The following is a 15,924-nucleotide window of genomic DNA, read 5'->3' on the forward strand; positions in this document are numbered from 1 at the left end:
AAAAAAAAATCTTTAAAAAAGAAAGATGTATAAACAAAAACTTGTTACTTCTTCACCAATTTACTACCCCAACCCCAAACCTCTTTGTCTTCTCAATTTCTCATATATTTATTGTTTCTTTGTCTGAAGGGTATAAAAGATTCCTGCTTTGGTCACTTCTCTGGGTTTCATATTTGTATGGGACCCCCCCCNAAAAGATATTTTTTAAAAAAGATATATGCACCCCTATGTTTAGTGCAGCATTATTTATAATAGCTAGGATATGGAAGCAACCTAAGTGTCCATCGATAGATGAAGGGATAAAGAAAATGTGGCACGTGTATAAAATCGAATGTTACTCAGACATAAAGAAGTATGACAACATGATTGGGCCTAGAAGGTATTACACTAAGTGAAATAAGTTGGAGAAAGACATATATAATTTCACTTACATGTGTAATCTAAAGAACAAAACAAATGAACAAACAAAAAGGAAGAAAGAGGCCCATAAATAAAGAGAACTGCTAGCTGCCAGAGGGGAGGAGGTTACAGGATAGGTAAAATAGGTAAAGGGGAGTGAAAGACAACTGCTTCCAGTTACGGAATGAATAAGTCACACTGAAAGGTACAGTATAGGAAATACGGCCAATGATTTGTAATAGTGTTATACAGTGACAGAAGGTGGCTGTGCTTCTCGTGAGCACATACAGAGTTACCAATCACTATGTTGTTTGTACATCTGAAACTAACGTGACAATGTGTGTCAACTACAACTGGGGAAAAAAAAAAAACTGGGTGTGGGTGGGTACCTGGCTGATTCAGTTGTAGAACATACAATTCTTGATCTCACGTTCATGAGTTCAAGCCCCAAGTTGGGGGCTTACATTAAAAAAAAAAATTACATGAGGGTCNTTTGTCTGAAGGGTATAAAAGATTCCTGCTTTGGTCACTTCTCTGGGTTTCATATTTGTATGGGACCCCCCCCATACATGCAGTTAAATTTCTTTTTCTCCTGGTAATCTGTTTTATATCAATTTAATTATTAGACCAGCCAAAGAACCTAGAAAGGAAATGTTTTCTACCTTACACTACCTTCAGTTCTTTTTTGGGATCTGAGATTTTCTTATTCAGTGATTCCTTTCAAAAAGTATTCTATAAAATGTTTAAACCTGTAGTTTAGTTGTTTCAGCTGGGAGAGCTCTTAGGGGTTTGTTTACACTGGAAATGGCACTCAGCATATTATGGTATTTTCTATGTACTAGCTAAGTGATTTAGGGCTAGTTAATTTACCTTTCTGCTTTAGTGTGCAGCTGCAAAACAGAATCCCAATACTTATTTCACAGGGTTATTAAGACTGGCACATAGTAAGCACTTGGTAATTATTATATCTTATGATAATCTCTCTTTTCTGATTCTGAGTTACATTGCTTTATTGCCTATATTACTTTTACCACTGATATTGACATTTCTGATAAATGGCTTAAACATCTTTTTTAGTTATTAGCATTGATTGGTCACTGAAAATGAACAGCTTGCCTGATTTGACTGAGTATGATTTCTGTGACTTTCAGTCTCTTAGTTAACAAGAAGTATTTATCTCCATACACACTTGGAATAAGGTAGAAATCATGCTGGAATAACTTTTTTTTTAAGTTTATTTATTTATTTTGAAAGAGAGACAGAGCACATGAGACAGACAAAGTACATTAGAGACAGAGAGAGAGGGAAAGAGACTCCCAAGCAGGCTCCCCACTGCCTGCCCGATGCAGGGCTTGAACCCATGAGCCATGAGATCATGACCTGAGCTGAAACCAAGGGATGGCTGTTTAATCTACTGAGCCACCCAGGTGCTCCCACACCAGAATAACTTTAATACAGAGAACAAACTGAGGGCTGATTGGCGGGGGGGAGGGGAGGGGCAGGAAAGAGAGAAAAGTGGGAGATGGGCATTGAAGAGGGCACTTGTTGAGATGAGCACTAGGTGTTGGATGTAAGCGATGAATCACGGAATCTATCCCTAAAACCAAGAGCACACTGTATGTTAGCCAACTTGACAATAAATTATATTTTTAAAAAAATAAAATAAATTCTAAAAAATTATTTTTAAAGTCATAGGAGTGAAATTTTTTCATAGTAGTGAAATAATTTCTGACTTATTTTATATCAAGGAGAAACGTTCTTTGAAAATTAAAGGTCAATTGTTAATTACTTCTTCAAGGCTTTGCAGCTCTCCTCTTAGANTCCTCAACTCACTTGTGCCAAAGTCAACACAGGCACCTCGTATCCACAGCCATATTTATTTCTCATTTACCCTTTGACTGGGGGAGTAGCACTTTGGGGTCTCAGCTTTTATGCAAAGGTTTCTTTCTAGATTCCTGACTCTGGACAGACTCTAGATTCTGTCTCTTGAACCTGGCCATATCTTTGAACAGAAGCAAGCGTTCAAAGTCTCTAAGGATGGCGAGAAACTCTTCTAATGAAAGCTAGTTTTAGTGTGTGCTCCCCTCTCAGAATTCCTACTAAAGAAGAGCAGAATATGCCATCCCCAAATTTGCCACTTTGGCATGCTGATTACTCTGAATTAGCATAGAAAATACAATCAATAATACTATAATAACTTTGTATAGTGATAGATGATAACCACACTCATCGTAGTATTTNCTTTGTCTCCCGCACTCTCAAAAGCAAGAGCTAAATCTCCACTATGAAAGGTACTTCTCCCAGTGCCAGGAAGGTAGAAAGCATCCTTACCACCAGAGATGGGGAAATTAAGAGTGAAGAAAGATGTATAAACAGGGGCGCCTGGGTGGCTTAGTCGGTTAAGCGTCCGACTTTCGCTTAGGTCATGATCTCNAGCCCCAATTTTTTTTATTTTGAAAGAAATAGAGCACAAGCAGGGAAGGAGCAGAGAAGAGACAGAACCCTAAGCAGTCTCTGCACTGTCAGCACAGAGCCCACAGTGGCTGGGTCTCATGAACTGTGAGATCATGACCTGGGGTGAAATCAATAGTAGGAAGTTCAACCGACTGAGCCACCCAGGTGCCCCAGTACAGTAAGATTTTTCATAGTCTCCCTAGTTACTGGTGGGTCAAGAAGATTTGTTAAGTCAATAAGGACACAGAAAATGTGACAAGAACATTTTACAACTTTTACCTACCAGACAGCTAACAAATATTGTACCTAAAAATTGAAAATATATATATTATTTTCAAGCACATAAAACAGTCATGAAAACTGATGATCATATGTTAGACCACATTCTTTGCCCACAAGGCAATTAAATCAGAGAACAACAATAAAATAACTACAAAACCTGTATGATTACAAATTTGTATTATTTCAAAGCAACTTGATAGTCAAAAGGGAAATCAAAATGAAAATTAGAAAATGCTGAGGGCTGAACAATAACAATACTACACATCAAAACTTGTGAGAGTCAGCTAAAGCAATATTTAGAGAAATGTATAATATTAAATGAATACACTAAAAAGCCTCAAAATTAACGGGCTTAACATCTCAATTACAAAGTCAAAAAAAGAACAAGAAAATAAACTCAAAGAGGGGCACCTGGGTGGCTCAGTCAGTTAAGCACCTGACTTTTTAGCTCAGGTCATGATCTTGCAGTCTGTGGGTTCCAGCCCTGAGTCAGGATCTGTACTGACAGCTCAGAGCCTGGACCCTGCTTCAGATTCTGTGTTTTCCTCTCTCTCTCTCTCTCTCTCTGCCCCTCCCCTGCTTGTGCTCTGTCTCTGTCTCTCTCTCTCTCAAAAATAAACATTAAAAAATGTTTTTTTTAAGAAAAACTCAAAGAAAGAAAAAAATAACAATAAAAGAGCTGACATAAACAAAATAGAAAATAATTGCCAATCCAAAGAGTTGGTTTTTTTAAAAAAAGTTTAAAAAGCAAATAGAGGCAGGGAGCCTGGGTGGCTCAGTTGGTTAAGCAACAGACTTTGGCTCAGGTCATGATCCCCTGGTTCATGAGTTTGAGCCCCGCNTAAAATAAATTCTAAAAAATTATTTTTAAAGTCATAGGAGTGAAATTTTTTCATAGTAGTGAAATAATTTCTGACTTATTTTATATCAAGGAGAAACGTTCTTTGAAAATTAAAGGTCAATTGTTAATTACTTCTTCAAGGCTTTGCAGCTCTCCTCTTAGAGAGTGTTAGTTGTTTCTTCCATACTGTTCCCATAGTACCTTGTTTATACCTCTGCTATAACACTTTCCACATTGAATTGTAATTATTTACTCACATTTTCTCTCTGCATTAGTTTGATCTCCTTGCAATACAGGCCTTGTGCTTGGTATCTCGGGGGCCTGGCATATACAAAAGGCAATTTGCAAATATATGCTAACTCTGATCAAATTAGTTTTTCATTACTTTCCTACATTAACTCTTTAGACATTTGAACCGTCCTTTCCCTCATGCATAATTTTTATTGTTCCTTTGATAGGTAATTCTATCCAATTTGAAAAGTTCTATTCTCCATCTATGCACTCATGGACATGAGAAGCAAATTGCACACTATGAGGGGGAAACTAAAGTGAGATTTTATTTTAATGCTTTATTTTTGAGAAAGAGAGTTCAAGCAGGAGAGGAACAGAGAGAGGGGGACAGAAGATCTGAAGCAGGCTCCATGCTGAGAGCAGCAAGCTGATGCGGGGCTGGAACTCACAAACCGCAAGCTCATGACCTGAGTCAAAGTCGGAGGCTCAACCGACAGAGCCACCCAGGACCCCCTGAGATTTTGTGTTTTAAGTTTTTTGTTTGTTTGTTTTTAATGTTTTATTTTTTTATTTTTATTTATTTTATTTTTTTTTGAGAGACAGAGAGAGACAGCATGAGCAGGGGAGTGTCAGAGAGAGAGGGAGATACAGAATCTGAAAANTTTTAAGAAAAACTCAAAGAAAGAAAAAAATAACAATAAAAGAGCTGACATAAACAAAATAGAAAATAATTGCCAATCCAAAGAGTTGGTTTTTTTAAAAAAAGTTTAAAAAGCAAATAGAGGCAGGGAGCCTGGGTGGCTCAGTTGGTTAAGCAACAGACTTTGGCTCAGGTCATGATCCCCTGGTTCATGAGTTTGAGCCCCGCATTGGGCTCTGTCCTGATAGCTTGGAGCCTGGAGCTTGTTTTGCAGTCTGTGTCTCCCTCTTTCTCTGCCCCTTTCCCTCCCCACTCTCTGTCTCTCTCTCTCTTTCTCTCTCTCTCATTAAAAACTGTTTTTTTAATTGAAAAAGAAAGCAAATAGAGGCACCTAGGTGACTCAGTTGGTTAAGCATCCCCCCCTTGATTTTGGCTCAGGTCATGATCTCACAGATCATATGTTCAAGCCCCACACTGGGCTTTGCACTGACAAAGCAGAGCTTGTTGGGATTCTCTCCCTCTCCCTCCGTCTCTGCCTCTCATCCACTTGCATACATGTGTGTGAGCTCGCTCTCTCTCACTCTCTCTCTCTTCCCCACCCCAAAAAAAATTTTTTTTAAAAAGCAAATAAACTTCTACAAGGCCAATTAAGAAACAAAGAAAAAAGATACAAATGATATTAGAAATGAAAAAGAGGGGGAGTCTGGGTGGCTCAGTCGTGTAAGTCTGATTTGGCTCAGGTCATGATCTCCTGGTTTCTGAAGCGAGCCCCATATTAAGCTTTCTGCTGTCAGCACAGGATCCACTTGAGACCTTCTGTCCCCCCTCCCTTCTGCTCACACACATACATGCACTCTCTCTCTCAAAAATAAATAAACATAAAAAAAATGAAAAACAGGACATTAATGCAGATGCTGAACAGACTAAACAGATAATAAAAAGTTATTATCAATCAAGAAAATTATTTGAAAAGTTACATAAATTCCTAGAAAAATATCTTAAAAATTTCAATCAAAAGCAAATTCTTCTCTAAATTATTCAAAAGATGTATTGCAATGCTGATCTCAACAGGATTTTTTGTGAAACTTGACAAGCTGATTCTAAAATTTATATTGAGGGGCACCTGGGTGGCTCAGTCAGTTAAGCATCTGACTTTGGCTCAGGTTATGATCTCACAGTTCGTGGGTTTGAGCCCCACATCAGGCTCTGTGCTGACAGCTAGCCCAGAGCCTAGAGCCTGTTTCAGATTCTGTGTCTCCCTCTCTCTCTGACCCTTCCCTGTTCATGCTATCTGTCTGTCTCTCTCTCTCTCAGAAATAAAACGTAAAAAAAAAATTTTTTTTTAAAGACAGTGTGGTATAAACACAGAGTGCATAAACTAACCAACGTAACTTAATAAAGAGCCCAGAGGGGTGCCTGGGTGACTCAGTTGGTTATGTGTCCAAATTCGGCTCAGGTCATGATCTCGCTGTTTTTGAGTTCAAGCCCCATGTCTGGCTCTGGGCTGACAACTCAGAGCCTGGAGCCTGCTTTGGATTCTGTATCTCCCCTCTCTCTGCTCCTCCACCGTGCATGCTCTGTCTCTCTCTCTCAAAAATAAATAAATATTAAAAAATTTTAAAAGTAAATAAAAATTGAAAAAAAAAGCCCAGATACAGATTCATACATACACCAAATCTTCAGACATTTATCTTAATATATGGCAGAAGTAGCAATGCTGATAAATAGAGAATAAATTTTTCAATAAATTGTGTTGACACAACATCCGTTGGATACAAAATGAGATTGGATCATATAAAGCAATTCTGCATGGGTAAAAAAAAAATTTGAATGGCAAAACTTTAAAACGTTAAAAAGACAATATACAAATCTATATTATGACTTCCAATAGGGAAAGTTTTCATAAATAAGACACAAAGGAGTCTTAGCATTAGAGGAAAAGATAGGTAAATCTGACAACATTAAGAACTTCAGTTATCAAATGCCTGGGTGACTCAGTCATTTAAGCATCCAATTCTTGATTTTGGCTCAGGTCATGATCTCAGGGTTTGTAAGTTTGAGCCCAGAATCAGGCTCTGTACTGACAGCACGAGGCTTGCTTGGGATTCTCTTTCTGCCCTTCCCCTGCTCTCTCTCTCTCTCTCTCTTTCTCTCTCTCTCAAAGTAAATTAATAAATTTTAAAAAAGGAACTTCAGTTATCAAAAGATACCATAAAAAGTGAAAGAAGATATTGCAACTCAATCAATAATTAGTGTCCAATGTCCAGAAAACATAAAGAACTCATGACCTATTGAGAAAAAGAGCAAAAGACATAAACAGTTAAGCCCCAAATAAGAAATGTAGTCTAGGGGTGCCTGGGTGGCTCAGTGGGTTAAGCGTCCTACTTCAGCTGAGGTCATGATCTCACAGTTGGTGGGTTTAAGCCCTGCATTGGTTTCTGTGCTGACAGCCCAGAGCCTGCTTCAGGCTCTGTGTCTCCCTCTCTCTCTACCGGTTCTTTCACTTGTGTTTGGTCTCTCTTTCTCAAAAATAAACAAACATTTAAAAAAAATTTTTTAAAAAGGAGTGTAGTCCATAAACATAAAAAGTACTCGACCTTATTAGTAATTAGGGAAATAACAAATTAAAATCACAAAGAAATACCATTTCATACCCTCTAGACTAATAAAAAAAACTAATAAAAATTAAAGTCAGTAAACAGGAGTCATTGGTTTCAGGGAATTCTAGCAAAAGTATAAAGGGTATAGCCATTTTGAAAAAGCATTCAACTTGGCCATAGTGTCTTAGTTTCCTACTGCCACTTGTATGAGTTGAATTGTGTTTTCCCAAAAAAGAAGTTGAAATCCTAATTCTCAGTATCTCAGAAGGTGACTTTATTTGGAAATAAGGATTTCTCGCAGAAGTCATTAGGGTGGGCCCTAATCCTATATGACTTCAGATCATTACAAAAAAGGGGAAATTGGGACACAAAGACAGGCACAGAGAGAAACCCATGTGAAGCGACACAGAGGAAGTGCCATGTGAAGATGAAGGTAATATTAAGGGTAATACATCTACAACCCGAAAAATGCCTAAGAATGCCAGCAAGCCACCAGAAGCTGTCAGGCAGGCTTTCCCTCTGAGCTCTTGCAAAGGAACCAACCCCGGGGAAAACCTTGATCTTGGATTTCTAGGCTCCAGAACTGAGACAATGGATTTGTGGCTCAAGCCACCTGGTTTGTGGTACTTTTGTTACAGCAACCCATGCAAACTGCTACAGCAGTTACTACAAAGTAATACATTCCTGTAACAATTAAAAACTCAATGGTATAGGGGCGCCTGGGTGGCTCAGTCTCTGACCTCAGCTCAGGTCATAATTTCGTGGTCTATGAGTTCGAGCCCCACATCGGGCTCTGTGCTGACAGCTCAGAGCCTGGAGCCTGCTTCAGATTCTGTGTCTCCCTCTCTCTCTGCCCCTCCCTGCTCATGTTCGCTCTCTGTGTCTCTCAAAAATAAATAAACGTTAAAAAAAATTTTTTTAACTCAATGGTATAAAACAACACAAATTTATCATCTCACAGCTCTATGGGTCAGGTTGGTCTGACTGAGCTAAAATCAAGGTGTTGGCAGGGATTCATTTTGTTCGGGGAGCTCTAGGGAAAAACCTATTTCCTTGTCTCCTTCAGCCTTGAGAGGCTGCCTGCTTTCCTTGACTCCTATTTCAAAGTCAAAGGTGGATTAAGGGAGTCTTCCTCACCCTGTATTACTCCAACCCTTTAGCCTCTGTCACATTTTTTCCTCCTCCCTCTTCCACTTTTTTAAGGGCCTTTGCAATTACATGGATCCACTCAGACAATCCCGGTTGATGGCCCCATTTCAAGGCCCTTAACTTAATCTCACCTGCAAAGTTCCCTTTGCCATATAAAATAACAAAATCATAAATTCCAGCGGTTAGAACAGGGACATCTTCAAGGTGCCATTATTCTGCCTAGTAATACTAGCTGAATATGAGCATATCTTGCAACTCAGCCAATTCTTCCTCTAGATGCACACATGCACCAGGAGATATTTATAAGAATTTTTCTCCCTCTCTCTGCCCCTCCCCTGTTCACACTTTGTTTCTCTCTCAAAAACAAATAAACATTTTTAAAAAATTTAGAATTTTCATAGCAGCATTGTATATAGTAGCAAAAAACTGAAAACCACCCAAGGGTCCACAAACAGTGAAATGGATAAATAAATTTTACTATGTCCATATGATAAAATACTATAAAGCACTCAAAAATTAACTAAAACTATCCAAATCAACATGAATCTCAGAAAACATCAGGAAAAAGGGTTATAGAAGAATTCATACAGCATGATTCTATTTACTTAAAGTTCAGACGTAGACAATACTCAACATATTATTTACTTAGGAATATATTCATGGTTGGGGAGGGCCACCTGAGGGGCTCAGAGGGTTAAGTATCTGACTTCGGCTCAGGTCATGATCTCGCAGTTTGGGAGTGCGAGCCCCGTTGGGAGTTCGAGCCCCATGTCCGGCTGTGTGCTGACAGCTAGGAGCCTGGAGCCTGCTTCGGATTCTATGTCTCCCTATCTCTATCCCTCGCCTGCTCATTCATTCTCTCTCTCTCCCTCTCTCTCTCTCTCTCAAAAACAAATAAACATTAAAAAATAAAAATAAAGGAATACATTCATGGGGATTAATAGTAAAGCTAAGCAAGGGAATGAATAGGATAGATAGGTAGGTAGATAGACAGATGTGTTGCCACTGGGGCAGGGAGGAGATACAAAATAGGTTAACGAGGAACTTTAAAGAAAATGAATGGTGAGTGCATGGCTTTTGTTTGGTTTATTTTCCTCTTTAAACCATACAAAAATATACATATGTATAGTCTTTCACGTATGGCATTTCTCATTTACAAATTTAAGTGCTAACTAAATAAATGTAAAAAACCCTGGATGAAAGTTGTATGAAATCTAGGGAAGAAGTAGTCAAACAACACCTCTAAGGATGGAGAAGGGATAAAGATCTTTATCTTATAAAGATAAGATATCTGCTAGGTATCCATACTAGAGGGAAAGTTTTAGATTGCAAAAGAAAAAGACAGTGGGAAATATACTGCTGTGCCCACGTTTTAGGAACACGCTTCCAGCAATCACTTAAATAAACAAGGATCAACTTGTATATAATAAAGTGAACAATGTTACAAACTGTCAGAAAGACTCAGACACAACTCAGCTCTCTTAAAGTTTTGCTTGGCTGACATAGGCTTTCAGTTTGTTTTGTTTAAATGGAAAGCCCTTAGGCAAAGTAGGCAATAGTCAGTTCACTTCCATTCTTCTTACCCTCCCCTCCTTCCTCAACATATAACATAAATGCATTATGTGGCTGGCCCTCTGAAGGCACTTGAGTTTGAAACCAACTGCATTCCACAAGTCACCCTGAGACAACCACGTCGAGTATCAAGTGTGTCTTCAAGGTCAATATAAACTATACGATCAAGAGTCTCTCTTATCTCTCACTCCTCTCTCTCTCCCATCTCTCACTCCTCTCTCTCCCATCACTCCCCACCCCACCCACCTCTTTTAACCAAGGATAATATTTATCACATAATTGGAGATAGCTGGCAACATTAAAGACAGCCTTGGAAAACTATGAATGCAGTCACTCTTTATGGAAAATACAGACCTAGGCTCTAGTCCCTGTGTCCCAATATTTCACAGCATAACCTAGAGACGATATTATCTCTCTGGAGTTGAATTTCTTTCCTGGGGCACCTGGGTGGCTCAGTCAGTTAAGTGTATGACTCTTGATTTCTCAGGTTATGATCTCACAGTTCATGAGATTTTGCCTGGAATCAGGCTCAGCACTGCCACTACAAAGCCTACTTGGGATTCTCCCTTTCCCTCCCTCCCTCTCTCAATCTCTCTCTCTCTCTCTCTTTCTGCCCCTCCTCCAAGCTCATGCATGTACCCAAGCTCTCTCTCAAAATAAACTTTAAAAAAATGATATTTCAATTAGACAAATTCTAAATATCTTCTATAGCTATACAAACATACTCATGTTCAAATAAACTTATTCAGCAAATATAGTCTGTTCTTCCTTTAGAGAGGGGTATAGGAAAGGAGGAAAATATGCTAGGACAATGGGCTGATATGGTAATTGGGAATAAGGAAAGAGAATAAGAATGGCCTGCCACTGAGGAGGATAAAAAGTCAGAAGACAATGAAAACAAACTTATACGGTTTTACTCATGGCTGACCCTATTTACCTTTCACTCAGTGTGGAAAAACATAAACTATGGAGATTTTACTATTTCATACGATATAATGAAAATATTCTATCTGATGTCCTCACTGCTTCATGTGATTTATTTTTATACATGGCCAACTCTGCTGTAATGGAGCTCTGTCCTCCGCTTATACATTAATTTGAGTATCACTGTACTTTCTAAAGATTCTCAATCGTATGTGTTTCTTAAAGGAGATTTTAACCAGTGTGAATGATAGAAGCAGAAGAGAAAAGCCCACAAGTCAATAAAAATAAGCTAGTCCTCAAACAGCTAGAGCCAAGGATGGATGTGAGGAAGGGGTGTTCCATAAATCCCAGGTGGCTTTTTAAAAAACAAAACAAACAAAAGGCTAAAAGCAGGCTATAAAGGACTTTGTGGGCAAGGGTCAAGAGCATGAACTTTATCCTGTGAACAAAGAAAAGTCTAAGAGATTTATAAGAATGAGTGATCTGATTAAATCTGTGATTTTGAAAGATAACTCTGACAGTAGAGGACATATTTACAAAATAGAACATAAAATTATTACATAGATTTCTATTTTACTACAAAAATATTAACATAAAATGAGAATAAAATGCTCACTCATTAAAACCATAAAATAAATTTCCCAAATACTACAGTATGAGTAAAGAAATTCATTGTGAGGTTTCCCTTGCAAATTCCTTAAGGGGGTAAATAATCATTTAAACTTTAAAGTCTTTTTTAAAAAGCATTCAGACTACATGTGTATATCTCTTTCACATAAAATTAACACTTTAAATAATATTTATGGGCTTTAAGGCCACAGAACTTTTAAATATTTACCTAACCATTTAGAAAGCACTTAGCATTTTAGGTTATAGAAAAATATCTCACACAGTAACTTACACCTTTCAAAACCTCGTATTTACCCAGTCTATCACACACCAAATGATCTGGTTGAAAAGCTGAAAACTACATTGTAGAATATACAATTAAAATGGCATAGATATGTAGTTTGTTGAATTCTGGTCAATGCTTCTATGTACACAACTGATTTTTTTTTTCTTTTAGCTTCCTATTAGTTTCAGCTGACTGCTGGCGAATGCACTACAAACTGAGTGCTTCTTCCTATTAACCCGAGAGAGAACACAGTCAGCAGTAACTAGATTTAAACTTTAAATCTCTAAATGCTTTGCTAAACACAGCAAAAACCCTTAGCTAAGAAATGACGCATACACATCATTTACATCCAATACTACCAATCTAATTATGAAAATCAAGTGTCTTACAAATATATGCCATTAATTTTCAACATCGTACCTAACAAAAGTTAAAAATTATTTTAAATACACTCTGACACAATTAAAAACGTTTGTATGAGTTTTCAATTGTTTTTCAAAGATATTCATAAAAACATTTAAATTCTTAAAGAAATGAAAGTATCATAATTTTGTTACCAATCCAAAAATGAATCCACATAATTTTTTAAAGTTTTCTATTCAAAATATAGAATATTTGTTCATCTTTTCCAATTAGAAAATATAGCTTATTAGTATCAACATTCAACATTTAAGTAAAACTTCAAGAACTACTAATATGTGATGTTTCAGTTATACTTTTATTTATACCATACTAAAAGAAGTGGATTCTAGAACTGAAAGGTACTACAGAATTAATCTGGGGTCCCTTAACTTGACAGGATACTGAGACTCAGAAAGATTCACTCACTTATCCAAGATCACACAGTAGAGCCACGACTTAACCCTTGACCCTCTGCCTATGAATTCAGGGCATTTCCCCCTGTATGAAGTTCTACCCAAAATCTTTTGCCTTCCTTCACTTTCCAAAACAAAAAGGTGACTTCACAATTGTCACATACAAAGTTCACCACTTCGAAAATTAGAAAAAAATCTCTCCATCTTTTACTTCCATGAAAGTACTAATTTCCCCTTAGCAAACAGTTTAACCTAATAAACATGCAAACAAAAGCCACAGACCCACTGGTAAACTTCAGGAATTTAGCATAAGTAAAAATGAATGTTATTACAATCTTTGCTAAATTAAAAATATCTAGTAATTTCTAGTAATGCCAAAATAGTACTATTTTATGACACTGAATGTTAAATAGCCCTGTATAAACCCTTGAGTTAACCTCATATATTTAAGACCCCAAAAATGGTTCCTATGCATAAGGGAATGTGAACACGAGTTTTCTGAAATAAGAAAATACGCCCTTTGTAAAAGTGAAATTGTATTTTCCTCTAATACAAATAATAAATGAAGCAACCTAGCAATAACAACTCCACTGCACCTAGCTGAAGGCTGAAAAAGGCTACCGTTATGGAAAGAGGACCAGACTAGGATTAAGACCAGGAATCTTCAATTTACAAGAGAAAGGCCATAATTGACTATACCAACAGATTACAATTAAAATACCTTACAGTGTAACACTATTAAGTGCAGGAAAATTGTTTACAAATGTGATGAGATTGCTAAAACACTTTTCCGGTGTTAAAAATGCAATCTATTCACATATGGTCCAGCCAACTGCCAGTCTAGCCTGTGAAATGAGCTGGTATGACTTTCCTCTGCAGCTTCTCTCCCAACAGGTTTTCTCCTGACACACATCTTTCTAAGCATTGCCTACTATCACTGGCTGTAAACTTAGAAAACAAAAGGCATAACACTTTTTGAACAATTCATTCCAGCATGTGGCCTAGTAAGTACAGACCACAAAAGTGGCCTCTGAGAACACTGTTCAAGAAAGCAAAGTGTGGTCTCATTTTTGAACCCTTCAGATCAGTGTAAAACATAAAATTAACGTAGTAGCTTGAAGATAATATTAAGAAGAGAGAACATCAGACATAGTAAGAATAAGAAACTTCTGCTTCAAATACACTAGGTCCCAGTGTAAAACATATCACGGGTCAAAAAGCCTGAAAACCAACGGTATAGACTCCTAATCTCCTACTTAAAACCTCTACACTCATCTTTCTAGTTGCTTAGAAAACAGCATTGAAAACTGAAAGGTCTAGGTTCAAGTCCCAGCACTGCCACTTACCGGATGTTCCCAGCTGGGTAACTTCTATAAGCCTCAATTTACTCATCTCTAAATTGAGGATGACATCTACCCTACAGAGCTTCTGTGAGGATTTGGAACAATGAATGTAACATTTTGCACCTAGCAAATGTTCAATGAGTAGCAACAATATTTGCTGATTTCTTGGTAATGTAGAACAAGATTTCTCAAAACTACATAAAGAGAAAACTCTCCCCTGAGGATGATTTCAATTCCTTTAAAAAACAAGAACATGTCAACCTGAAGTGGGGGTTGGGGGTGGGGACCAGAATGGAAATACTTCTGGCATCTTTCCAGACATTACCAAGTTTAAAGGTTATATTGTTACAACATTCTCCTAATTATGCAACAAATACACACAACCATGAGTTAGCCTGTAAAAGATTATGATGGCCTTNTATTCCCAACAACAACAACAAAAAAACTATTCCCAACAATCTTTCCATCTACACTAACAAGACTCAGTTCAAGAGCTCATCCCTGTACATTATGATCTCGAATTCTTCCTCTCGATTATTAAGAATGAAACCACACTGACTAAAATTTATATATATATACACACATGTATTCAATCTAATGGCTGCATGTTATGAATGGATAATGGATAATGGTTATCATGCATAGATAATGCATATAATGGTGAAGGTACCACCATTACACCAGCAGCAGACAAACAGCGCCAAAAAGACATAATTCAGTGTGTGCCAAAGTGGCAGTCCTCGATCTATTAAACCGCAAATAACTCACCTCATTCCTCTAAGAACTCATCTAAGGCAAGAACAAAGTCCTTAAAAGTTGCAATACGGCCAGTCTGCGATTTCATTTCTATTCCAAGATAAAAGGTACTTCTGCATGTTTACAAAGCTTCCTGTAATTTAGGATTTCTTTCCAGAACAAAACTTTGTTTTTACCCCCCACCCTGGAAGTTAACTTGCTTTCGAGAACGCTAACTCAAGCTGGAAATCGAAGCGATTAAAACCGCGCTCGCTTCCTTACCAAGCCGTGCCTTCTGGGACCATACCTGTTCTCGGGAAATGCAAGGCAACGAAGGTCTCCTGAACATCTTGGAACTACCGGAGTAACCGGCCGAAGTTTCTCCGAACGACACGCAGCTGGACCTCCTGCGGGGTCTGATCACAGGCACTTTGTCCTCGGCGGTACTGGCCAAGCGAGGATGATGAGGGGTTTCCCTGATCTGGAAGAAGTGATCCAAGCCCAGGGCGAGCAGGCAGCCGGCGTCGCCGACGAGGCAGGCGAGCAGCGGCCTGAGGGCGGCGGGCAGCGACCCGAGCCCGGTGAAGGAGACCCACCAGACGAAGCTGGAGAAGAGCAGCACCAGGATGCCGTGGCGGAGCCTGGCCCGGTGCGCGAGCGTCAGCAAGCCCACGCAGCTCAGCACCGAGAACAACCTGCCCGCCACCGCGGGGGGCGTGTGCTGGGCCGCGGCGGGGGCCCCCCAAGCCCAAGCCCACGCCTGCCACGCCAAGAAGTCCCCCAGGTAGCAGCAGGCTGGCAGCGCCAGCAGCCACCAGGCGCCGCCGCCGCCGCCGCCCCGGCCCGGCCCGGGGCCCCGCTTGCTCCGGGTCAGGAAGCAGGTGAGGAAGAAGAAGGCACAGGCGATGCTGAACAGGGGGCTGAGGCTGTGCGAGCACACGCTCAGCACGGTCCGCAGCCGGGCGGCCCCAGCAGCCCAGCGCCCGGGCCCAGAGCCGAGCAGCAGGGCGAGGACAAAGGCGGCCAGGGCGCCCAGCGAGGGGA

The 15,924-nt window shown here is 39.1% G+C and overlaps 1 protein-coding gene across 1 annotated transcript in view; it reads right to left on the reverse strand.

The window, feature by feature from the left end:
- PDE3B (phosphodiesterase 3B) overlaps positions 1-15,924 on the reverse strand; it is a 162,796-nt gene that overhangs the window by 145,681 nt on the left and 1,191 nt on the right. The window contains exon 2 of the mRNA XM_077761076.1: positions 15,188-15,920. Within this exon, the coding sequence (XP_077617202.1) occupies positions 15,188-15,920 (733 nt within the window). The remainder of the gene's footprint in view (positions 1-15,187; positions 15,921-15,924) is intronic.

Source organism: Crocuta crocuta, unplaced genomic scaffold (assembly GCF_008692635.1).
Source record: "Crocuta crocuta isolate KB4526 unplaced genomic scaffold, BGI_CrCroc_1.0 scaffold233, whole genome shotgun sequence".
NCBI lineage: Eukaryota > Metazoa > Chordata > Mammalia > Carnivora > Hyaenidae > Crocuta > Crocuta crocuta.